Below are 24875 nucleotides of genomic sequence, written 5' to 3' on the forward strand. Positions count from 1 at the left end.
ATCTATGGGATTATGACATTATTGTGAAACTATTCACAACGTGTCATAAAAATATAGTAGAATCTATATTCTTAAGAATCTTTCACTGATAATAATAACACAAACAATACAAATAACAATATAATAATTGTAATGATAGGAATTATGCTAATGATTATTAATAATAATAACTCGTTATTATTATTAATAAGGACCACCAGCGTGTTTGATGACGACACTCGCTAGCAAAGCTCCCATTGGCTAGTCATTGGCCGGAAGTAGACTACGACCCACTCTTTTCTCTTTGCTCCGTGGCATTTTGCAACACAGGCAGCCTGCTGCCGCTGGATTTACACTAAACCAACTGCTGTAAGCTCCGGCAGAAATGGATAAAGATGGCATTAGGTGAGTAGTTGGTTTAATACTATAATGACTGCCCAGTCGGCTCTCTAACAGACACAAAAATAACCTCAAAGCGTAGAGAAGCTCCGAATATCGCTAAGCTAGCTGAAGAACCGTGCCAATATCCGGTTTCGATATTTCAAAGTAAGTGTACACGACGACATAAAAAATAAAAATGTATGGCACAATTTAAATGTCAAACTTCAATTAAAACTCACGGTCGTTCTTATTAACAAGCAACAGGGCAGTTCTTTTTCAGTGAAATCACAAAAGTAACCAAATAAGATCATTTCAATGACGTGTTGAGTGAGATGATGAAGTTCTCCAGGAACAATTCAGTACATTCACTGCAATTTACGAGTCCCTGTGGATGCATTAATGTGACGTGTTCGTACCAAGGCGATCGTATTGATGTGAAACTTGTACTGTAGATTTCAGGCAGTTCTGTTTTGTGTTTGTTTTTATTATCTACCTTGTCAGCTGTTAATAAAGACAAAGGTAAGATTGTGATTGTAAGGCATCGTTGATTATCTGTTGTCAAAGTTGTGACCAGCAGGAGTTTCATGTGAATATTTCTCTGCATGTGAGGGTGTGTGCTGAGTGAGCAGATCCTACAAGTGATATGTGGCTTTATAAGTGGCCTTATGTCTGTCTCTGGTTGTGTGACCTGTATTTGGTACAGACATGCACATCTAACAAAACCTTAGTTCCTGTTTTTTGTTGTCGTGGCCCCTCCACAGATCCAAATCTACATAAAAGAAATGTCCAACAGTTCACAGTACAGGTTTATTCGTTCCTCTTTTTCTAAACCTTTAGTCATAATCAGCAGAATGGCCACAGTTGTCTACAGTCATGTTTTACTGTGCATTTGTATTTGCTTTTTGACAAGTTGACATTAAACTGCTGGATTTCTGTGTGGTGTGATCACGAAACTCTCATTTTGGAGAGGGAATCAAAAAGTTGTATCTGTTAGGAAGATTCCTGTGTTCTCTGGGCAAGAAAAATAAAGTATTTGTGGACCAGAACATGCTCTTTCCCATCAAGCAGCACAGAAAAAGTCTGATAACTGCCATCTCTTTTTTTCCAAAATATTTGAGCCATGGTTTTCAGTTCTGGCCCTTCAGACTCGGAGTCCTGCTGGTTTTCATTATAGCTGTCTTGAAGCTGATTTACATCTATGAGGCCAGGTGAATGCTATTTGTCAGGAAAGACAAACAGCTTTACTTTGTGTGCTTAGGGTTGGAGCCATATTTTTTTTTACCCTGTGACCTTTAAGAAACAATTGTGTGTGGTAGGAGTTGGGTAAGATGATGGGATAATGTTCCACAAGGAGAAACACTGAGGATTCTTGAGAAAGAAAAAGATGCGTGAAAACTTCAGCCTATAAATGACAAAATAATCACAAAAACAATCTTTTACTTTGGCTATTTAGTATATTTTATCTCCGTGTTGAATCCTTTATTTTACTGCTGTGGAAAGGGTAGTGCATTTATTTTGAAAGGCGTGTGATTCGACCGGAAGTGGATCTCTAGTAGCTTGCTGTGGAGATCGCTCACCAGATTTCCTCTGTGCTGTTGTTTGGCTGAGAGCTAGCTGCAGTGTGCTAGCTCTCCATGTGAAGCTAATTCACTGCTCATTCAGGTTTAAAGTAAATCTTAAAGATGATGAGTTGGACACATTTAGAACATGTTGTCACAGTAAAATATTTTATTGAGTGACTGACAGAAATTGAAGTTTGTTAGTTACTCAGATTTGCTTGAATTGTAACACAGTGTTGTATTATCAAGTGTTGCTGTCAGATAAAATGCTGATCCCCAGTGTTTTTATTTGATACGGCTCAAAAATCAAATTCAATAATGACTCCCTGTATTGAAAAGTACTTTCATTTTATTAATATTCCAGGTGATCATCGAATGGATTTACACAGGACAAATAAATGAAGACACTGATAGATTGGAGCCAAGAAGCAGTACCTTCACAATGACTTAAATACCCTTCCAAACCTCTAAGATGATGTGCAGTGGCTCATTGTATGTCATGTGATCGGAGGGGAAAGGGAATGCAGACTTGCCAGCTATAGCTTTTATGTGAGCGTGATGCCCAGGCGGGGGTTGCCGCTCCAGGGCCGGGTCCGCTGGCTCTACCTGGGCCTCTTCCTGCTGCTGGTGCTGCTGCTATTCGCGTACATGCTGGAGTGCACCCCTCCAGCAGACGTCAGCCTGGTCCTGCCCGGCCTCGCTGGGGAGAGCTATGGGAAAGAGTACTATCAGGCCCTGCTGCAGGAGCAGGAGGAGCGCCACCTAAACCGTGCTGCCAGTCTCAAGCGCCAGATTGCGCAGCTCAAGCAGGAGCTTCAAGAAATGAGTGAAAAACTAAAGCTCCTGCAGGACAAGAAGGAGCTCCCCGGGGTGCAGGGCCTTGCCGAGAATAAAGACCAAGAGCCTGGAGATCTGCTGGATTACCTGCACTCTCAGATCGATAAGGCCGAGGTCAACACAGGGGCACGCCTCCCCAGTGAGTATGCCCTGGTGCCTTTTGAGAGTTTCACCTCGTCCAAGGTGTATCAGCTGGAGATGGGGCTGACGCGGCACCCAGAGGAGAAGCCTGTCCGCAAAGACCGCAGGGATGAGCTGGTGGAGGTCATTGAGGCTGCGCTGGACATCATCAACAACCCGGATGAGGAGGATGGCGTGGAGGAAGATGTGCCGATGCATAGACAAACCTATACAGAGGTTCACTTTACAGAAGGTAAGTTCCACCTGACAGCAGACTAATGAATGATGACTGTAACTGTATGTTTTTCTCAGTGTGTCAGTGTTTCTTGTATTTTATTTCTCAGGACTGTACAGGACGGAGCGAGACAAAGGGACCCTTTACGAGCTGTTCTTTGCCAAAGAAGATTCCAGCAGCTTTCGTCACGTCACTCTCTTCAGGCCATTCGGTCCCTTAATGAAAGTCAGGAGCACATCTGTAGAAACATCAGGAATGATTATAAACATTATTGTGCCGCTGGCAGGCAGAGTTGAAACATTCTCACAGTTCTTACACAACTTCAGGTGAGAATAAATCAGAAACTGTCGTTGTTTGCTCGACACGATCCAGCATGTTCACTTCTAATGTGCATTAAGTACACACAGTTGCTGGTCTAGTTTTCAACACTGTTGCGCAATACGATACAGCCATAGTGTTCTTGGGTTTCATTTTATATGACGCAGTATTTGTTTTTAGGGAGGTGTGCATACAACAGGACAGACGAGTGCATCTCACAGTGGTTTACTTTGGGCAGGAGGGCCTAGACGAAGTGAAGACATCGTTGGAAAAAATGTCAAGGTCTGGTTTTTTTTTTTTGACTGATAGAGAACTTTTGATATATCCTGTGCTTGTTCTGTGGTTCAGTGTGTCATGTGAATTGCATATGAACTGCATTCCAGGGAGGAGAGCTTCTCCAACTACACTCTGATCCCGGTGGACGAGGAGTTTTCACGAGGTCGGGGTCTGGATATCGGCGCCCATGCCTGGAAGACAGGCGACGTCTTAATGTTTTTTTGTGATGTTGACATCCATTTTACTCTGGAGTTCCTTAACACCTGTCGTCTCCACTCTGCTCCAAGTAGGCCATTACATGTTATTGTTTAGATTGGCTGTATTAATACAACACATGTCATAAATGTACTAATTTTTCTTGTCTATTTGTTTTGTAGATAAAAAGGTCTTCTATCCAGTGGTGTTCAGTCTGTACAATCCGGCCATAGTGTATGGAAATTTGGAGCTGGCTCCACCTATTGAACTCCAACTGGTAAGGACTGAAAATTCACATTAAGTAAAGAAGTTCAATGACCTGTTAACAGTTCTTGTATGTCTTTTACTTTTCTCACATCCAGAATCACAGATTATGCAAAAAATTGACTTTTCAACAGTTAAACTGCTGAATGCAAGATGTCTCCCTACTCACTGAAATGTCAGGATACAGTATGTGCAGTGGAGGTTCATTTATCCATGTCACATGAGTACAAGTTACTCACTGGACCATGATTGGCTTCTAAATTAGCTGTGATGTCACAAAATAATCTTGTATATCCACATCTGAACTGGGATTTGAAGTGAACACTGAGCAACGTTCCCCTGTCCAAGTGAAAACAGTCTTCTTGTGTCAAACTCTGTTCATACATCATTCTGCATAATGAAGCTCAAACACCCAAGTGAAGTGAGCAAAAAAGCAAACTGCATTTTTGAGTGGAAGGGGACTACATGACATTTGAATGTGTTTCTTTTGTTTCAAATAGATTCACAAAAAAGACGCTGGATTCTGGAGAGATTTTGGTTTTGGAATGACGTGTCAGTATCGCTCTGATTTCCTAAATATCGGTAAGCACTGATCACTTCATGGTGCTTATTATTTATATACTCAACTACTGATGCTGACAAATGGAATGTAATCCTCCAGGTGGGTTTGATCTTGAAGTCAAAGGCTGGGGTGTGGAGGATGTCCACCTGTACAGGAAGTACCTTCGAAGTGACCTGATAGTGACGCGGACGCCAGTATCCAGTCTCTTCCACCTGTGGCACGAAAAGCAGTGTGCAGACGAGCTGACGCCCGAGCAGTACCGGATGTGCATCCAGTCCAAAGCCATGAACGAGGCCTCCCACTCTCACCTGGGCATGTTGGTTTTCCGCGAGGAGATCGAGGCTCACCTACGCAAGCAGGCCTTCAAGACTCAGAGCAAAACAGAGGAGTGAGCAAAGCCTCTAACATCAGTCCAACGCGAAGACTGCAAGGTGCTGGCATTATTAACGCACTACAGCAAAGACATGTTTACATGGATCCTTCTGCATTTCACCGCACAGCTGTAGACAAATGAATGTACAAAAACGAACATTGATCAATGTGAAGCGTCACAACATGGTACAAGTCTTATTGAAGAGCTACAGCAGAATCATACACAAGAAAAAAAATTGGTAATGTGTAACCTGTTGAAGGAAAACTCACATGTACAACAGGTAATGTGTCTCCTGGGGTAAGGTTGACATAGTGTTTTATACATAATGAAATCAATTCAGTAAGCATGTCGTTATTATCTGGGGGAAGCTTCTCATTAAGCCATCATATCTTCTTCAAACACAGCGCCTGACCTGCAACCAGTCTCTCCACCATTTTCACCTTCTCTGCTGCTTAAAGGTATACTACGCAGGATTTTTCTCCAAACAATGTATGGCTTCAGACTAACCTTTTACACTTGGGGCACTGGTACGACTTTCTCATTTAGCTGCACCAGCACATAATTTAGTTGCACCCGATAATACTTAATTACATTTCTTAACACATTATGTAAATTAGTGTAAATAGGTTTAATGGTGTAGATCCATGTTTTTCTTTTAAATCAAAGCACATAACTTCAAAAGTTTTTGTAGGCTTCATCTTTTTTAAATCATACCTGCTAAATTTCAGGCGCACTGGCGAAAGCAATGTAAATATTCACACTTGAGTGATGTTTGGGCACACGTGCACCCTTCAGCTCTGCAATGTATAGACTCATACAGAGGTATTTCCTCTCAGTCATCACTTACTCCTGTATTTTTGTATTATTACTGTTGTGTTGGGGAGGTTTCTAGGCTGCAACTTTTAATTCAACAACAGTGTGCAGTGGAGGTAGGGACTTTAGAAAAAGCTAGTGACCAGGTACAGCATCGTGAGCAGCGTGCATCAAAGACAACGCTACCAAATGGTGGAAATCGCACCAAATAAATGCAAACAGAGCAAAGTGAAACAAGCGGATCAAGCTGGTCAAAAAAATGAGAGTAAAAAGAGAACAGCACCAAAGGCGGGATGGTGTTGAGCTCGAGGTTTGAATGTTGTTTGCAAAAGGTAACCAACAACTCCTGCATAGTATACCTTAAACTACCTTTCACTGCTGAATGTGACCTCAGCCAGTACATTTCAGATGAGTTCTTGTTCAAAGGATCAAATCCAACATGCTGTCAAAGTTTATGGTGACTTTATAATAGAAAAAAACAGTGACATAAGAGTAACCAGTCCAACTGGACAACTATTTATTTACTGGTGACAGAAGGAAATGGAGAAAGTCACTCTTACTTAAAATGTTGACCCCACAACCAATTCTACGTTTCTATTCATTCCAGGTTGTCTGCAAGTTGAGGATCAAAGCAATTTACATTCTTTAACATTTTCCAGTAGATTGGCAGTTGTGTATGGAGCCATACTGTTATGTTAGTATTATATTTATAGCTATAGTAGTTACAGACTGGCACTGTGGTATAAAAGGGACCTTTTTGTGTTTTATGTGACAGTCACTGACTATCTTCCTTTGCTGGTAAAATTTACAAAGTGATCAGTTAACAGAGAAGCATGTTGAAGAAATAGTTAAAGAGCCAGGGGCAAAAGATGTGCTTATAGCATGCAGCGCTATGATATCAGGTCTATGTTGGACCAGTATTATTGTTAAAATAACAAAGATTTGTCATGTGAGAATCACTCACAGCACTATGATTCCTAATACTGGACTGATATTGAATGTTATAGCCACTCTTGTAAATACTTTTCTAATGTTTCTTTGTTTCATACGTGAGTTGAATACTTTGTCGTATGTGCCTACATGCTTAAACTGATATGAAGAGATTGTTTTCAAGATGTGTCAACAGCTGTAGGCCTGGTGATGTTACTCCATCTCATAATGAGAGCGGATGTTTAAGCCAGAAAGGTTCAGTCAGAGGCCAGAGGTGTAATGTTAATGCGTACAGCTGTTAAAGCGCTAAATAGTGCAGGCAAGAAGTGCTTTATTTTCTCACAATGAAAGCAGGTTATTCTTGCATCTCATCATGTACTGTAATTATTTTTAACCAATGTTTTTGCAGATATACAGCTTTTTCTAGACAGAATTACAGTCTCCTCACTCCGCAGGAGAAATGTTCCACGTCTTCCTCCCAGCAGTACACAACAGTTCAATCAGAGTAACTGTGCAAGGAAATGATTTATTTTGAATTTTTGGCCATGAAATAAAACTTACAGAAGGCTGCATTAAGTGTGTCATTTCTCATGTTAGCATTTGATTTGATGAGACATACTTTCAGTCAAACTCAACCAGTTCTATAATTTATTCTATAAAAATGTAATATCAAACTTGTCAAGTGTCTTTTGTCACACTTGTATGCTTCTTAATTTAAGACAAATGGCATAATACAAGTGTATTATTCATCTGCATACAATAAACTACATGGATAGAAAATAAAGAGAAAAAAGGAAAAAGCATATTCAAAATCCAAGAGAACTGACATGAAATAAAATCAATGGGAACGTTTCAAACAAGCTTATCTTCATCTTGGGTTCTTCATAGTATTAATGTGCTAACTGTTCTGGATGGATCCCCGCGGACTTGTAGATCTCTTTGAGAAGAAGCAGAGCTGTGTCTTCAGATTCCCTGCAAAGTGACACAAGATGCAACAAATGTGAGTTGAACTTGATGAGATGTAAAGAATAAAATGAATGTTGGCTAAATTGTATTTAGATGCTTCTGTTTCAGGGTCCTTTTTGGTTTACCACAAAGTAGAGCTGCACAATATGGTAAATACATCATTGCTTTTACCCATTTTGAGCAATATTGTGAGTATGACATATTACAGGGTTAGTAGGAATGATCATTTTTACATCAGAAATGTAGTTTTCTTTGAAAAAACTATGAACTCATGATGATGTGGTAAAACAAACATGTTTCCTTGCATCTGGGGAACAAGATTTTTTAAATCAGGACTTCTCTGCAACATTACAGTACTTCATTAAAATGCTGTTTGGCAAAATTTTACCTTTATCAAATATATTTGGATTAAGTAAGTAGCCCTTTGATAAAGTCAGATGAGGAAAAGCAGCAAATTCTTACATTTGAAAAACTGGCAACACTGAATTTGGGGCATTTTTGTTTGAAAAATGGAGGGACTGAATTTTTTACTCTATTGTTAACATGTGAACATGCAGCAGTAAAAAGCTTGAATGAAGTGAAGTTCTCCGTACCAGTAGCAGAGATGACTCTGGAGGGCAAACAGATACTCGTTGAAGCTCTCAATGGGCTTCTCCTGCAGGACGTAGTCGATGCGATTTCCCCCATTCAGCATCCCTATCTTCACCTGAGGCTCCTCTTCTCTCTGTGGCTCAGGGCTCTCAGGGATTTTATGCTCTGTGACAAACCAGAACAGAGTTTTAACTTTCACACAAAACAGAAAATACTTGATAGAATAGTCAGAGAAACTCACCTTCCTGCGCCTGCTTCTCTTGCTCTTCAATCTGATTGGCTACGATTGCCAGCTCAGCCTGAAGCTGGGCAGACGCAGTGTGAGCGCGAGCGAACTCATTGAGTGTCTGCCAGGCAGTCCTCAGGGAGCTGATAAAACCCTGCTTCAGGTCAGAACCCATCCTGGTGAGACTCTCCTTCAGCTCTGAAACACAAAGAGATCCGTTAAAAGAAGCTTTTCTTGTGTAACTGATAAAGGTTTACCAACATATCCATAATGAAATAAAATGTAGATATACAATTATTTTGCTTAGCCAACTGTTACACATCTATTTGTCTTCAAATCAAACAACAAAAAAGAAAATAAATTGTCCAAATTGTCTTTAATGTCAACATTTCAATCTAGCAAGAAAAAATTCATTTTGACATTCAGCCGACATTTTTTTCTGCAAAAGCAATAGAAAAATCTCTGTTTAGTCTGGTTTACTTCACCACAGCAAGTTCAATGTAAGAACAGAGTCTTTGTATTTTGCCACCACACAAATTAGGGCACCCCACCCATACGGGGCAGAGAGCTGAGGACACCACATGCAGTGACACTAGAAACTAGGAAATAATACAAACTCAGAAATATTATTTTTTCTATAATTGAATAAATCAACTCAGAGGAAAGAAAAGGTCACCAAACACTGTTTAAAGTTAGGATGGTGGCAGGGTCCGCCAAATATAAACAAAGTTAAGCACTGTGAAATTGTGTTTCTTTGGTTTGGTTTGGACATCAGTCAAATCAGTCAATGAAGGTCTTTCTCTGCTGAATTTAAATTCTTCCCCAAAACTACATAATGCATCTTTAAATTAACTTTTAACTTTGTTCCAAATCAATATGAAATATCACCACAGCGGTCTAGTAATTTTTCGTTGAGGGCTGCAATTAAGGATTATGTCAAAGACTGATTAATCTGGCGACTGTTTTCTACATTTATCTATTAGTTGATTGGTTAACGAAAACTTAGAAAACTGCTGAATATGTCAATCAGTGTCCGAGCCTAAGACGACGCCATCAAATGTCTTGTTTTGTCCACCACCCAAGATATTCACTCTACCATCATAGAGAAGTAAAAGAACCACAAAATATTCATGTGTAAAAAGCTGGAATTTTTGCTGAATTGTTTATATTTAAATTATGTGAACCGATCAATCGATTTAAATTAGTTGGTGAGTAATTTAATAATTGACAACTAGTCGACTGATCTTGGAAGCTCTGTTGGTGATGAGTGAGGGTCGTACCGAGATGAAGCCTCTTCCTTCCTTTGTGATGTGGGATCAAAACGGGCTTCAGGTCCACGTCTGGTAATATCATGGGCTCAATCCTGTACGCCACAGGGTCCAACTGAAAGAAAATGTCTCATTGATGAGGCCATCAGATAGTAATTCATAAAATGACTCAGCTTTACTTCTTTCATCACACTTTGATTATACTTTTAGATAAAGAGGATGTGTTAACTCAAGTGTGGGCTTGTAGGCTAAAAGAGGAAATTACTGTGTTTATGTGACTCATTATACTAATTAAACTGACTGAATTGGTACTTTGTACATTACAATGATACATACAGATCTGCAATCAAAGACAATAAAAACAGGCCAAGTAGGTAGATAACTTTTGGGCATCTGTAGCTTAATTAGCAGTCATTCCTTCAGGATGCGCAGGTTGCATACCGGATGGTAAATGTTGAAGAATCCGCTGCATGTGGGCAGCTGGTACGTCTCTTCAATCTTTTCCAGCCCTCGGACTGTCAGGAACATGCCAATTGGAGAACCCAAGGCGAAGAAATTTACTGGCTCGAAGTCCAGAGCATGGTAGACCACTGACACCTGCAGAGCGACACATAAATACACTTACTGTCTAATGTCTGGTCAGATTTTGGCATCAGCTTCAGCAGCTTTCTCAGTCACATTCACCTGCCCAGTGCCAACTTCAAAGTAGTTGTAGTTCACATGGATGGATGAGACGCTGTTGCCCACTGGAAGCTTCATTACAGAGGAATCAGGAGGCGTTTCAACTGCGGGCGGAGGCGCTGCAACCTGACTGACCTCTTTTACCTCCGCTTTCTTCTCCAGGGCAGCCTGGCGTGCAGCCTGTGTACATAAAACGAGGACAAAGACTGTGTTAGTTACTTCATCATTGTCGTCGATAAGCAAGTCTCGCAGGTAGATAAGAGACACACGTACCTGCTTACTCACTCTTTCTTTCACAAACTTGGCAATCTTTTTCCTTGGACCAAGCGGGATTCCCATCTCTTTCAGGTCCTCGATTGTGCACATGAGCTGAAAGAATGTGAGAGAGGGACAGACTGAACCAGCATCCTCTATTTTATAAAATGAATATGTAAAGAATGACATCACAAAAGCCAAAGTTGTTTAATGACTTCCTGGATATAAGCAATTAGCATTTTTATTGCCCCTCAATGACTAAGTGTATGTATTTCTCAAACATACCAGTATATTTTTGTTTTACATTGCATTGTTGGGCTTTTTTTTTTTTAAATGACCAAAAACCCCTTGGACTTATTCATTAGCAGTAATACTTTTAGGCTTTTATTCTTACAAAAGATTCTACGTCAATCTTCTCCTCATCGAAGGTACTCTTGTACTCAGACAAGCCCAGATGCTCCAGCATAGCAGAAAGATCCTCAAACTCTTCCCCTTCTTCTTTGGGCTCCTCCTCCACAGCTGGAGGCGTGACAGCGTTATTTGTCCGTGTAGTGGGGGCTGCCACCTGATGTGAGAGGGAGAATTTACAAAATTTGTATTGCAACATTATTTTATAAATTATCCATTGTACATGTCTGTATGACAAAGAACTAAAACATTTTGATAAATTCTTACACTCATCACATTTGTGTTTTAATTACAAAATCTGGAAAAATAAATAATGTAATGTGAATTAACTGGTATATGACCTGTTTGGTGTCTCCATTAGCAGTGCCCTTGGCCAGTGCAGGAGATCCATTCTTCTGATTTGACAACAGGTCGAACAGAATCAGTGAACCTGTGAGTACAAAAGAGAAACAGTCCAGTCTGGATGAAAAACTAAAGGACAAACAGCCAGTGGAGCTGATCAACTAATTTATTACCTAAACTGTGTCCACACACTGATATGCCTCCTTTGTAGTCTGGGTTCCTCGTCATGAACAGGGCGTAAAGTCTGTTAATCTCTTGGGCAACCGTGTCCATGATGGTCTGGCAGTAGGTGGGACTGTTGTAGAAAAGCACATCTAACAACGTCTCGTTTGTAAAGTGACGTAAACGTCCAGTGCTGGGCAAAGTAATCTTCTTTATCCTCCTGTGAAGACAAGTAAAAAGTATATCTATGATTAATCAAGTCTGTTAAAACATAAGTCTGGTGGATTTTTTAAATTCTAAATAAATCCCCTTGAAAAAAACGAGCTCATCAAGAAATTTGTCTCCTGACGTGTTGTCTGTGTGACCAAAGCCTGTTGCATCTTATTCCTCTGTGCCACAGAGCTCTATTTAGGTCCAAAACCCAACAATGAGCCACGTTGTTGCACTGGGCGACATGTTCCTTCATTGCTATGAACACAGACACTGTAGTTTGTTTTGAGTCATACCACAAACATCACCCAGCTGCTGAAAACAGTCACCAGGTTACCAAGTAAGTCTTAATCAGCAGCTGAAAATAGCCCCATACAAACGTACTATTTCTTCTTGTTCGAGTCATGTCGCTGAAAAACTGAGGCAGGCAGCTGTTTAAGGAAGTTACTGAGCCATTTTTAAAACTGAAACTATACTCAGGCGGCCTTTATTTGAAGATCAGTAGCAATACATGTACTAAAGAGATGAAAGTCACAGACAGGGTAGGAAAATTAAGAAAGTACTGAGACACAAAAACATATTCACAGGATTTTTGACCTTAAAAAAAATAAATAAACAGAATTCTTTTGTGTAATCAGTGGATAACTTTGAATTAGGATGTCTGGTACTGATAGATTTATTCTATGTCACTGCAGTTTGAATCATTTAATTGAAGACACAGACGTCCTTCCATGGTTGGTGTAAACCTGCCTCTCCTCACCTGTCCACCCCTGTTGCATCTCCATGTAGAGCCGTGTGCCACTGGACGGGGAGGAACTCCACCCTGCTGATGGCGTGTTCGTCCAGCGGTTTCTTAAAGTGACTCTGCAGCAGCTTCAGTGACACACTGCGGAAGTCATCCACTGAAAGAACACAGATTTGAACAGTTCATTTCATGAGTAAGGCCACTGGGGAATTTATGCTGACACTGGCAAAACGGCACAACTGTATGCTACACACCACACTCGACCATGCTCCTGAACCTCAGGTCACACACAGGACCGATTCCATGAACCATGAAGACGAGATGATCCACCTTGGGGAGCTCACCTGGAAGAAGAGCCTTGATTTTACTTAAGCCACTGATCATCATTGATCAACATGCAGTTATTATCTGTGTGTCAAATGATTATTAATCTTCATTAGGTTAACAATTATATATTGAAATGGATCGCACAGTTAAATCTGACTCATTTCCCTCGTCAAACAGATTATAATGGCTGGCACTTCCTCTAATGTATTTTATAATGAGTGACTCACTTCATAGAGTCCTAAAATACTCTGGCTTCTTGTCTACAATGAGAAGTTGACTTTTATGTTGTATGATTCCCCCATATGTGCCCACACTTAGATAAAATAATTCAACTACCATCAGGCACTTCATCGAGGTCATCGTCAATCCCTCTCTTCACCACTCGGGGCCTGGTCTGCCCGTCCTGAGTTGTGCCCCACTCATCTGGCATGGAGGAGGGCTGGAACTGCACGATCACCTACAGAGGCAAACGGAACGTGTTTAATCAAACTAATGGGCTTAATCATCACTTAACACTGATCAGACCAGAATGTACCTTCGGATTGTGCATGACAATGGTCTCCCCCGATGGGAACTCCAGTCTACGGTGCCACTGGTTGGTAGATACAGCTTTCTTATATTCTGACTGAAAGACACAAGAATAACCACTGATTTACAAAAATATTTGAAGAACTAGATGAAAAATAATGCAAGTTTGACTCTAACATCTATTTCTAGCCAAATGTAGCAGCGTGACAAACCTCCAGCTTGTCACTAAACTCCTCAGAGTAAGGAATAAAGCGACTGTCTGTATCTCCTTTGTAGAACCATGAGCAGCGGCGGACCTCTGTGGGCTCCTCCTCCCAGTACACTGCGGTCCGTATGCGGTCATAGAGCTGCACGTCGTATCGCCCTCCATCTGTACGTACGATCACATTTTCTGGGTCTGGTTGAACTGGAAGAAGAACAAAAACGTTAGAGAGGATCACGGTTTCACTGTGTTCACAAATTACCATGTACAGCAAGGGATCGTACCAGAGTTATACGTCTCCTCCAGCTGAAGAGAGTCAATGATACTGAAAGGAAGCCAGACGCACTTTGACTCCACTTGCTTGCAGTAGAACCAGTGAGGCTGGACAGGCTCATAGACATTGTAGTTGTATGGCATCATGGGACCAGCAGGAACAATCGCCCCAGCAGTGCTGGCTGGAGGTGGAGGTGTGTGCATATGTGTAGGAGGAGGCTGAAGAAAGAAGGTGAAAAAAACATTTTTTATAACAATGGCTGGATGTAGCTGCTCATTATTCAGTCATTATCTAGTCACCCCCATGAGGACGGATAACAAGATGAAGTTTCGTAGTGCACAAAATATTTCAGGAGCTTCACAGTAAAAGAGTGTTTCAGAATTCTCTTAAAAACTGAAGTAGCTGGGGACTAGTTTCAAATAAAACAACCAGCTAAAAAAATGTAAACATGAAATGGCTCCATACAGCTTGTCCAATGTAATCCAAGTCTCCAGAAACCCCAAGACACATTAAGCTTGGGCAGCTGCTTCAGATGATATGCACACTAATGCTCTTACTTAGCAGCTACAGTGAAACATTTGTCAGAGAACAGGGTGTAAACAACATTTTCTCAAATCATCTTTGGATCACAGGACATCCAGCAACTTGGACTGCACTGTTTGGAGAATTTTTTTTGTTATTTTCAGTTGGTTTCAGTCCCCATCTACCTCAGTTATCCTTTAGTATAATGCTGCAGCTCTGGTTTGCTGTGAAGCTCCAGAAAAGCTTAATGGACTACAAACTTCACCCGACTTTTCATCAGCATGGAGGTGAGTAGATAGTGACTGAACTTTCACTTTTGGGTGAACCCAAAAGATCAGTGACTCTGTCACTGATCTGAAAATACAACTTTTATCCACCTTTGTGAATGTGGGTCCTGTTGGCGGGAATGTCTGTGGCGGTGACCCGAGAGAGTACGGATTCTGCTGAGGTGTGTGTGTCGGCGGCAGGACCTCTGGAGCGGGAATATAAGGACTGGCTCTACTGCTAGTGGGGGTGTGTCGGTACGGGTTATGACTCTGCAGCTGCATCTGGGGAGGCGGCGGGGTCATTGAGGCGGGGGGAGGAGTGTGACGCCCCATAGGGCTCTGGTAAACTGCACTGCCAAATGCTGGTGGAGCAGGGTTCATCTGTGAGCCTTGAGCTGGCGGGGGCACCATGCTGACACTGCTGGGAACAGAGACCGGACCTATTGTCGTTGGCGCTGCGGACAAGGTCGACGGAGGGCATGGCGACTGGCCGATGGATGCAAACGGGTCACTGCTGGTCACGGGGCTGGAGAAGTAGTTGAATGTGGAAGGGGCTGGTCCGTTCCCGGAGATCTGACCTAGAAAGCTGTCTTCTTCTCCAACATCAGTGGAATCATCTAATACAAAAAAAACACAACAGAGTGAAGTACATTCAATTTACTATTATGAAATCTCGAGAAAAGCAACAATTCCTCACATTTAAGAGGATGATATTAGAGTTTTGTATTGAAAAATGCACTGATGTGAACTGTAGGTTTCCCTTCAGCTAATTGATAAATCAGCCAATCATTTTAACTCTATATAACAGTATTTCAGTATTGACTACAACATCTGGATTGAGGATGCTATGAGAGCACCATTTCAAATACAACCCAGATTACAGCAAAATACAGATACTTTTACCAGTAGAGTATACAAGACTTCTTCTAACTTGTCTTCTAGGACTTTATAGAAAATGTTATCCTCTTTACATCATCTGTATGTAGCCAACACATTGGATAGGGCACAGTCTGACCAAAACATAACACTCTCCATTGGGCTAACCTGTCTGACAGACGACTGTCAGCTCAAACACATCGTTTCTGTTTCTTTCCTCTGATAGAAACAGCTGACAGCAGCACAGGAACACGGTTAGCTAGCTAGCTTAGCCTGCTAAAGACACAGCTAGCTAAGGTTAATGTTTAGACATTTCCACAGTCGGTTCTTCATCTCACCTCCTGACAACACCGCCGGACCAGTGGCCTGACTCACTGGCATGAAAGGCAAGTTGAAGTTAAACTCCGGAGCGCCGCTGAACAGTAAATTTGCACCGGTGTTGGGAGCATTATTATTTTTTCTATCTGCCATTTTCCCCTAGAATTACACGTATCCACTACCATAGCAGGCAGGCGGTACACGCTCGGCCCTCCACACAGCCTTCACCCTGCGGTCATAGATTTCACTGATCTGTACAGCGATAGTAGCTCCACACACGGCCTGACAGCGTCACAGATACTTTGTAGATCTGCTAAAACCGCGCAGGTCCGTCTGACTGCAGTTGGTCGGTTGTCAAAGAAACAAACGTTCACTCTGATTACTGCCGCCTACAGGCCAGATGGATTCACTACAATGTGACGTTACACCCTGTCATTGGAGCTCAAATAAGAAAACGCTTTTTTAAATGGAGAGTAATTTTGCACAAACAGTCAGTCGTTTTCCCTGCATTTCGTATCCATTATCAAAACACTCAGTCCGTTGAGATACTGTGAAAATGTGGAGTGATAGATTCAGTGCGATAGCTCCGCCGGGCTCCTCCGTCCTCCGGTTGGTCCCTGTCCCCAAAACAAACGAACCAACGCTCTCTGTCTGGTGACGCAAGTTTCCCGCCCTCACTTCTACAATCCCCGTGTGTGCGAAAGTTGGCAAAATAGTGTTTTCCCTGAGATTTTACTTCAGAACATTTTATATTTGTCAGGCGTTTGTCAGCGACCAAGGATGCCTTCCACTCACGACTGGATTAACAACCCTCTCGATGTTGTTGAGGGGATGTTTGGTAAGAGAGAGACACCGGAACTTCACTCCCTGACAGCCATCCTGATAACGCGTGAACCTAGCTAGTTAGCTGTATGGCTAACTAGCTAAACCATGCTAACTACCTCGCTTATCACATGTACATTAGCTGTGCCTTTGTCGTGCCTCAGAGAAATGACGTTTCTGCGCGTTAAAATTGCCAACGCTGCTCTGTTGCAGCCTGTATCCGCACCACTTACCACTTTTAAACACAAGAAGAGGACGTGCCGGGTGTGCAGTTGATCTGAAAACCTGGGTCCACACTGAGAATAACAAGATGAGGCGTTCACGTGTCTTTTGAAGCGTCCTAAAGTCTTCTGAAATGCACATTTCTTCACCAAATACACACACACATACACACACACATACACACTTCCTTGGATATTGGTATATTTAGCAGTTGTGTTCAAAACACAGCTTCAGAAGTTGTGAATTTCTGCACTGGTTCTTTGTCTAGACATGAGTGATTATCAGTCCAGCTCCTTTTATCCACTGGAGTGAGCTGGTACTTGACACTGACCATGATTTACAGTAAAACAGACTTTGTTCCATCCTAAGAAGCAAGAAACACAGTTTTTAGTACCTTACGATGCACACACATGCTTATGTAAGCCATCAATGTGATTTTAAAAAATTACATCCATAAACTTCACACTTCTGATATGTATATTAACAGTCTGTTGCAGGTTGACACCGATCAAGGTTTTAAAACGAGAAAGAACTTTATTGTTTACAGTATAGTTTAATTCTGCTGCTAATTTGACAGTCTTGGGAAGAAAAATAGCAATGATGCCAATTGTATATGCAAAGAATACTGGCCAACTGATATTATGTGGCTGTTTAGATGCATTTGAAATAAATGTACATCTCAAATTGTGTGAATATCGTCAAGACAATTTTTTAGTTTTTGTAGGGATGTAGATTTTAGGCAATTTCTCTAATCAATAGTTGGCTGCCTTAACAATCGAATATTGGTTTATTGTTAATGATATAGTAATGCTTTATTCTTTAAAAGTTTAGTAATGGCAATTTAACAATTATAATTTTATAATTTACTCTGTCATCATTGTTATCAAATGTTTTTTAGCTAAATGTAACTACAGTTTATTGGTATTCTAATCCTAAAAAATGCGTAGTATTTCTTTTCTGTTACTTTCAATGATAAATTACATTTTGCTCTTAATTATATCTCAGCTGCCTCCCAGAGCAATCCAAAATCTGGATGGGAGGCGAAAGTGGCTGAATTCTTCAAAGATCGCCTGAAAGAGAAGGACGCTCACACCTGGGTAAAGTAATGCCTGTACATATTAGCGTCACAGCTGGCTTCAGCACACTCACATGTAAATGACAGCCGCCTTCATTTTGGTGCAGGTTCCGTCTTTGAACGACATCCCTCTGCACTACCTGAAGCCCAATAGCCTGGTGAAGTTTCGTTGCCTTATCCAAGACATGTTCGATCCGGAGTTCTTCATGGGAGCGTATGAGACAGTGGATCCATCTACAAACGCCAAAGTAAGAGCTTCCTTGTTCTCTCATGTGCAGGTGTTTGCATAAGTATACAGCCCTATCATATGTGCAGTGTATATCTTTTGCATGGCATGACGTGTTTTATCTCAGCATATTATCAGCTTATTTGACTGTCTGATTATCCCCAGGTGTTGCGATGTGGGCGGTATAAAGATGTAACAGAATGTGGGGTAAGTCTGGCTCTGCTGAATCACTAAAGAAATCAATGTAAAGCTTGTCTCAGCTTCAACTTTGCTAATAGCGATGTGTGTTTATCTCCAGGTGGATTTTAACTCCAGAAACACTGTGACTGCAGAGAGACAGACTTTCTACTGCGTGCCAATCCCTGGAGAAAACCCCTGGGTGAAAGAGATATCCTCATCTTGTCCAGATTATGTCATGCCTACCTCAGAGCCAGGATTTTGTTATGTGTTCTTTCCTGCAGAGCAGCTTGTGTTGAAGTGTTTGTGAATGCCGCTCCCTAGTTTTCCTTAATTCTGTCGCACAGCTATGCTTGCTCTAGCCAGGCGAGAGTGGTGCCTTCCACCTCCTACGCGCCAACCAGACAGAAACGCAGCTATGAGGAAGACGACATGGACGACATGGACACGCAGCCACAGAAGCAGAGGGAGCCGCATTCTGGTATAAACTGCTGTTTAGCTGAAGATGGTCAAATGTGTGGCTGAAAGCAAAACAGAGGAATTGTCCTTTCACTGTATTTAAGGAAGGATGGGAGGTGATGTATATAATTTTTTTGCCATAAATGCAAACTGCATTTCTCTTGCAGCTCCTCAAGGTCACACTGAACAGCATGGCAATGGTGACTGTAAGCGGCAGGAGACAGAAGCTCCTTCCAGCCAGACAGCATCTGCCTCCCATCTCGACCTCAACTTCCCCCTACCAGGAGAGAAGGGTCCCTCCTGCCTTGTCAAGGTGCATTTTGTCTCTAAATAAGGGTGTGACAGTTCATTTATTGGTCTCAAACTCTAATGATACTGACGTCACGGCTCAGTGCATTCAGTTGAATGAAGAGAGAGTGCAGGTGTTCTCATCATCACGGCAAACAGTACCTTTTCCCACTGCCGTTTAACAACAACAACAACAGCAGCTGAAGAAGACGCTGGCTGACTGACTATACATTACAATAAGTTCAAATGAGACACAGGAGAGGACTGCTTACTTCTTTCAATTCAGAGAGCAAGTTGTGGATCAGACCAGGATGGGGGATTGGCGTCTTTCAAACGTTGTATGCAAGTGCAAACATGTTGAACACAAGCAAACAAAAAAATGGTCCCAACAACTTATTCCCATTGTTTTATAAGCAGCCTCAGGATGAGAGACTGACAAGGCCAAAGACACTGAAGCAAACAGCATTTACATCCCATCATTAACTTTTAATCTCCTGGCATAAAAAGAGTTTTGTTCACAGCTTAATGCACTACAGGCTGTACAAACTGTCTCAGGTGGAACAAACTTTACCAAACTGTAACTTGGACTACTCTCCCTTGTACGTAAAAAGAATTTCAGCAGTTGATTTGGGCGCTGTATCGACTCATTTCATTGCCAGAACCTGGATTGTTACCAGTTTTCAGTGGATGATTTATCTCATGTCAAGCGTTTTGTTCTACGGGATGATTTCAGATATGGTACAACCATTATCAGCAGACTTAACGAACTGAAGCTAAAATGTTCATGTGGTCGGCAGGTGTACGAGGACTGGGACAGCTTCAAACTGAACGACACACTGGAGGTCTTCGGGATCCTCTCTGTCAGTCCTGCTCTCAGCGCCCTGGCCGACGAGAAGTAAGACACGTTTCAGGACAGAATTCTCCCCTCTGGTGGTGATCTGCATGTATTTGGTTCTCATTCTTGGCGTGTCCTCACAGAGACGCTTCCTCATCCATCCTGGACCCGACAGAGTCCATGGAGACGGCAGAGGAGCAGAGAGTGCACAGCCCGCCAGCCTCGCTCGTTCCTCGCCTCCACATGCTCTACGCCAGGCCGCTGCCACACAACAACCCCCTGCTGCCATCCGCCACCTTGGAGGAAAACGGTGCCTGTAAGGACAAACAGAATATAAATGCTGCCTCATAACCTAATGGGTCTTCGTCTTTTCCACTTTGTAATCTCCTCACGTTACAGTTTTTGAATCAAAGGCTGTTGCAGCACCAGTCAGTGATAATGTTTGTGTCCAGACCTGACCGATCACGCGGTCAGTTGTGATGCAGGGAAATATTTTCAAGCCTGCTGTTATTGTTAAGGGCACAAAATTCTGCATTTCTCTTATTTCCACATAGATGTAGATGAGCCCAGCCACGATTTGCATAATGTGCTGCTAAATAAGACCCGACGCAGGCTTGTTTTGACACCTGTTGTCACTTTTGTAACTGCAAGTGTGTGTTAATCCCACTGCAGGCAGTAAACGTTAGTTTAACAGCCTGATGTTGTCCGCCCAGATAACAGATCAATGTTTGAATGTGTCATGAAAAATCGAATGTGGGCGATTTTGGTAAAACCATTCAGTTTATTTCTGACAAACAAAAATGAAAAAAACAAAAAAAACAAACAAACAACGGGACTACACGATGAATATTATCAGTGGTTGCAAACCCTCAGAAAATGCCCCCATACAGTGTTCCTGAACCTGAGTTATCACATGATGCTGAACGGCACTCGTACAATTGAGAAAATGTCAATTCAATGTAAAGCCATTAAAACCTTTACATTGAATAGGAATACACTGATTTAGCAGACAGTCAGTACCAGCTAATATTCAATCTTATTGACAACTATTGATGTATTGATGTTTACCTGTTGTGTCTCATTGTGCTTTGGAAAGTTCATGAGCTACTGGTTCATGACATCTCTGCATTAGTTAGTAAGGTTTACAGAAAAAATAGATATAAAAAAAAAAAACACTTCTCATCGAGTAGGTAGCTGTACAGCAGGCACAAAGAGCTTTTGAAGCAGTTACTCTTCTATATTACGGTTGTTTCATGAATTTCTAGAATGGAATTTGTACTCTTTCAAAGACGGTTTAATAAAGAGCTGAGTGAATTTAAATTTAGTGATAACATTCAGCCACTAAATGTAGCATTCCATCTCCCGCCCAAGCGTGTATCAGTGAGCAAAAAATAGATTTATAGCTGGCAATCTGTTCAACTCCTTACATTTATAGATGCAGACAATATGTTGGCTTATGTACTAGCCTGTCAAGAGAAATTAAATAGATGATGTAGAAAATCTGTTATTAATTTAATTTATTAAGCAAAAATGCAAAACATTAGCCTCCTATTTTTTTTTTTTTTAACAAAAACCTCAGAGTCACATTATCATGTCGCCCTCCAGCTGTGTGGTGAAACAGAAAAACAGGCCTTTCTGTTGAAGTTCATTTGCGTTGTAACCTTTCAAACAAGAGGAATAATACAGCAAATGTTTTCCACCCTAAGTCTTACAAAGCACACATGCCTTAAGCAGCTGCGGGGACTTGTTTTAACTCTTTGTCACTCTTCTTCAGTTTTATCTTCAACCCTGAGTGAGATGGCCTCCGTCAGGGCGGAGCTGCTCACATACTTAACTCACGTCCTGCTGGGAGATGCCCTGGCCGCTGAATACCTCATTCTGCATCTCATTTCGAACGTGTACGTTAAGTTCAACCTGTAACTACTTTCTTTGTGGTAAAGCTGAAGGAGCATCCTTATCTCACTGTGTGGTTAATTTTCTTGTAGGTATGCTAGACGGGATGTTCTCCCACTTGGCAAGTTCGCCATGAACCTGAGTGGCTGTCCTGCTGCCGCCTCGTACACGCAACGCTTCTACCAGATCATCCAGCAGCTCGTGCCTTCTGTGAGTGGACTTTGGCACTCTGAGCAGCAACCATTGCCGCCAGAGATTTTTAAACGCATTTATGCTTTGTATTTAAAAAGTAACTGAAAGTCCCCCCTGCCGCCCCCCTCCCCCCCCGCAGTCATTCTATTTGGGCATGAGCCTCCAGAACATGAACCAGATGAGGTTGGTGCCCAAGAAGGACTACGTGGCCAATCGGTTAGTGAGCGGAGCCCTGCAGCTGGCCAGAAACACTTCCCTCTTCCTGGATGAAACCCATCTGGAGCAGGGACAGCTGGACACAACAGGTGAGGGGACGAAACACTGCGAGGACAGACAAAGCGGTTAATGTGCAGCCTGCAGATGCTGTAAGTATGATCTGATTGAGCTAAAGCTAACCTGGCTGGATCTCCTTCTGTGTGTGTTTGTTGTGTAGGTGTGCGTAACGTCACGGCCCTGGGGAACCTGATCTCGTGGCAGAAGGTTGATTATGACTTTAACTACCACCAGATGGAATTCCCCTGCAATATTAACGTGCTCATCGCGTCAGAGGGCCGCTCGCTGTTGCCGGTGAGGACAAAGAGGGATGAGGCGTGCAACCGCAGAGCGCAAAACTCTCCCCTACCCACCACTGATCCCCTCCTGACACACACCTCCAACCCACCCTCCCCGGCATGGCCAGGGAGGGGTCAGATTTCCTTCAGCCTCTCATGAGACCGAGCCGGGTCTGACGCTCGAGGTTGTTTCCAGCCAGTGTCACTCTGTCATCCAAGCTGCCATTGGTTGGCTGCAGCAAAAGCTCCGGCCGGCAGCTCCTACCCTGGTCTCACTCTGATGTGAACAGCCCGAGGAATGTGCTGTGTGCTATTCCTGTGTGTTGCTCTAATGGGTTGCCATGGCGGCAGCTGTGTGCCACAGGAACAATCCTGGGAGAGGCGTCAGACTCGGCCATCTATTAGTCCTGCAGTGAAGGGCAGCGTGCTGTAAACAACTGCCAGGGTTGATTAGAAGTCAGGAGTACGTGTCTGTGTTTACACTGCACAGCCATCGGCTGATGAGCAGCTGGAGGGTGAGGCCGATCAGAAGGCTTCAGTCCTCTCCATGAAGTTTTGAGAATATGCCAAACTTGGTATGCACACAGCAGGCAGGGCCTACTTTTGCAAAAAAAAAAAAGAAAGAAAAAAACCCTATACATGTATACAGCCTTTCCATGTATAGTTCTTTCTGGGCACTGTGTCAATATTTCTCTCTCCCTCTGTACCTCCACAGTCGGACTGTCAGATACACCTACAGTCTCAGGTCAGCCCACCCAACATGGAGGAGTATCTCAGCAGCATCCAGTTGCATCCACAGACTTCGTCACAGCTGAACAAGTTCCGAATCTACCTGAGCGTGGCCCGTCAGCTCAACTACAGTATTTCTGATGAAATGACAAAGGTGAGAGGTTCCTTCTTCTTCTGTGTCTGAGTTTCACACAAATGAATGAGTGAAAAGGGGGCAAGAACCCATCCTTGTCCTTTAACCGCTTGTCTTTTTTTCTGGCATCCACAGTCAGTCGAGGATGACTTTGTTGATATGAGAAAGGACGACCCCCAGAGCGTTTCAGCTGAGGACCTCCACAGGATGCTCGTCGTGGCGAGGTGGGCTGTGATCCAGTTTATATAATCTCCATCACTCTGCAATACTTTCCTCCTGTCTACTCTTTTTAAAAGTCAAAGTGTTAAATACACACAACAATAAGTCATTATGACCAACAATGAAAATGCCAGATATGCTAAGCAACAGAAAATATTATCACAGTATTCGGAGTAATCATTTCCTCAAGCTGAGATGTGTTTGAGTGGGATGTGTCTGACTGTGACTCTGTCGGCAGGTTGCTGTCTCTGAGCCTGGGACAGACCTCTCTCACCAGAGACAGCTGGCTCCGAGCCAAACACATCGACATGCTGCGGAGGAGCCGGATGGAACAGCACCAGTGTGTCAATGGCAACGAGCCGTGATCAGAGAGTCAAATTACTTGGCTTTTGTTTTTTCTTTTTGATACTGAGAAAAGTTTGTAATAAAGATGTTTTTCATATGCCGGAAATAGTTCATGTTGTGGTCAACATTTATTTTTTATCGTGCCAAGTCGCAGAGAAGATTTTGATATATTTTCACCTTGTGGACTAACAGGATTAAGTTGTAGATTGTACAAAGTTATAATTACTGTATTTTTCCCTTCATTTTCACAGCCTGTTGAGTTTAGACCAAACTTTCTATGTTTATGAAAAAAGATTTTAATTGTTTTGCAAAAATATGTAAATACATTAAAGGTCCCATATGCTCATTTCAGGGTTAAGACATTTATGTGTTCAACTATTTTACTCATACTGTACCATAATGCAGCACCTCTATTCACCCTCTGTCTCATTTTACTTCTGGTCTCTTTAAGGCCCCCACCCCTTAGAAAGCCCAGTCTGCTCCAATTGGTCAGCTCTCACAGGCCTAAGCACACACCACTCATCAGGTTCCTGCCTCCTCTCTGGTGTTTTTATGACCACAGCCGTACTGTGGGCGGTAACTTTATTGTCGTGACAACAACCTTAACATACAATTTTCTGTGGCTTGAGCATATTGACACTTGCACCACATTTATGTTGCCCCAAGACATGAAAATCCCACTTTGTACAACATGGGACCT

The 24875-nt window shown here is 42.3% G+C and overlaps 3 protein-coding genes across 4 annotated transcripts; 2 read left to right on the forward strand and 1 right to left on the reverse strand.

Annotated features, from left to right (window-relative positions):
- The first annotated feature begins 252 nt into the window (after positions 1–252).
- csgalnact2 (chondroitin sulfate N-acetylgalactosaminyltransferase 2) lies at positions 253–7412 on the forward strand. Its single transcript, XM_037122598.1, has 8 exons — positions 253–384; positions 2284–3129; positions 3221–3437; positions 3610–3711; positions 3813–3991; positions 4083–4177; positions 4665–4746; positions 4826–7412. The coding sequence occupies exons 2-8, from the start codon at positions 2478–2480 to the stop codon at positions 5116–5118; spliced, it is 1620 nt and encodes a 539-aa protein (XP_036978493.1). The 5' UTR covers positions 253–384; positions 2284–2477; the 3' UTR covers positions 5119–7412.
- LOC119033024 (SEC23 interacting protein) lies at positions 7349–17209 on the reverse strand. Of its 2 annotated transcripts, none has more exons than XM_037122596.1 (18): positions 17065–17209; positions 14927–15432; positions 14038–14245; positions 13764–13957; positions 13559–13648; positions 13360–13480; positions 12951–13040; positions 12712–12853; positions 11753–11961; positions 11579–11667; positions 11224–11394; positions 10848–10943; positions 10578–10754; positions 10335–10490; positions 9906–10008; positions 8641–8823; positions 8402–8564; positions 7349–7814 (listed from the first exon to the last, which is right to left on the reverse strand). In XM_037122596.1, exons 1-18 carry the CDS (start codon positions 17192–17194, stop codon positions 7733–7735), a joined length of 2910 nt encoding a protein of 969 aa, XP_036978491.1. In that variant the 5' UTR covers positions 17195–17209; the 3' UTR covers positions 7349–7732. The 2 variants fall into 2 exon arrangements, with proteins under 2 accessions (XP_036978491.1, XP_036978490.1); XM_037122595.1 differs by lacking the exon at positions 17065–17209 and adding an exon at positions 16030–16493.
- On the forward strand, positions 16648–24521 carry LOC119033025 (minichromosome maintenance complex binding protein). Its single transcript, XM_037122597.1, has 16 exons — positions 16648–16847; positions 18059–18150; positions 18236–18376; positions 18520–18561; positions 18653–18742; positions 18877–19012; positions 19158–19303; positions 20076–20173; positions 20257–20429; positions 21888–22011; positions 22099–22216; positions 22338–22503; positions 22632–22765; positions 23465–23632; positions 23747–23835; positions 24069–24521. The coding sequence occupies exons 1-16, from the start codon at positions 16790–16792 to the stop codon at positions 24193–24195; spliced, it is 1902 nt and encodes a 633-aa protein (XP_036978492.1). The 5' UTR covers positions 16648–16789; the 3' UTR covers positions 24196–24521.
- The last annotated feature ends 354 nt before the right edge of the window (positions 24522–24875 follow it).

Source organism: Acanthopagrus latus, chromosome 15 (genome assembly GCF_904848185.1).
Source record: "Acanthopagrus latus isolate v.2019 chromosome 15, fAcaLat1.1, whole genome shotgun sequence".
Taxonomy (NCBI): domain Eukaryota; kingdom Metazoa; phylum Chordata; class Actinopteri; order Spariformes; family Sparidae; genus Acanthopagrus; species Acanthopagrus latus.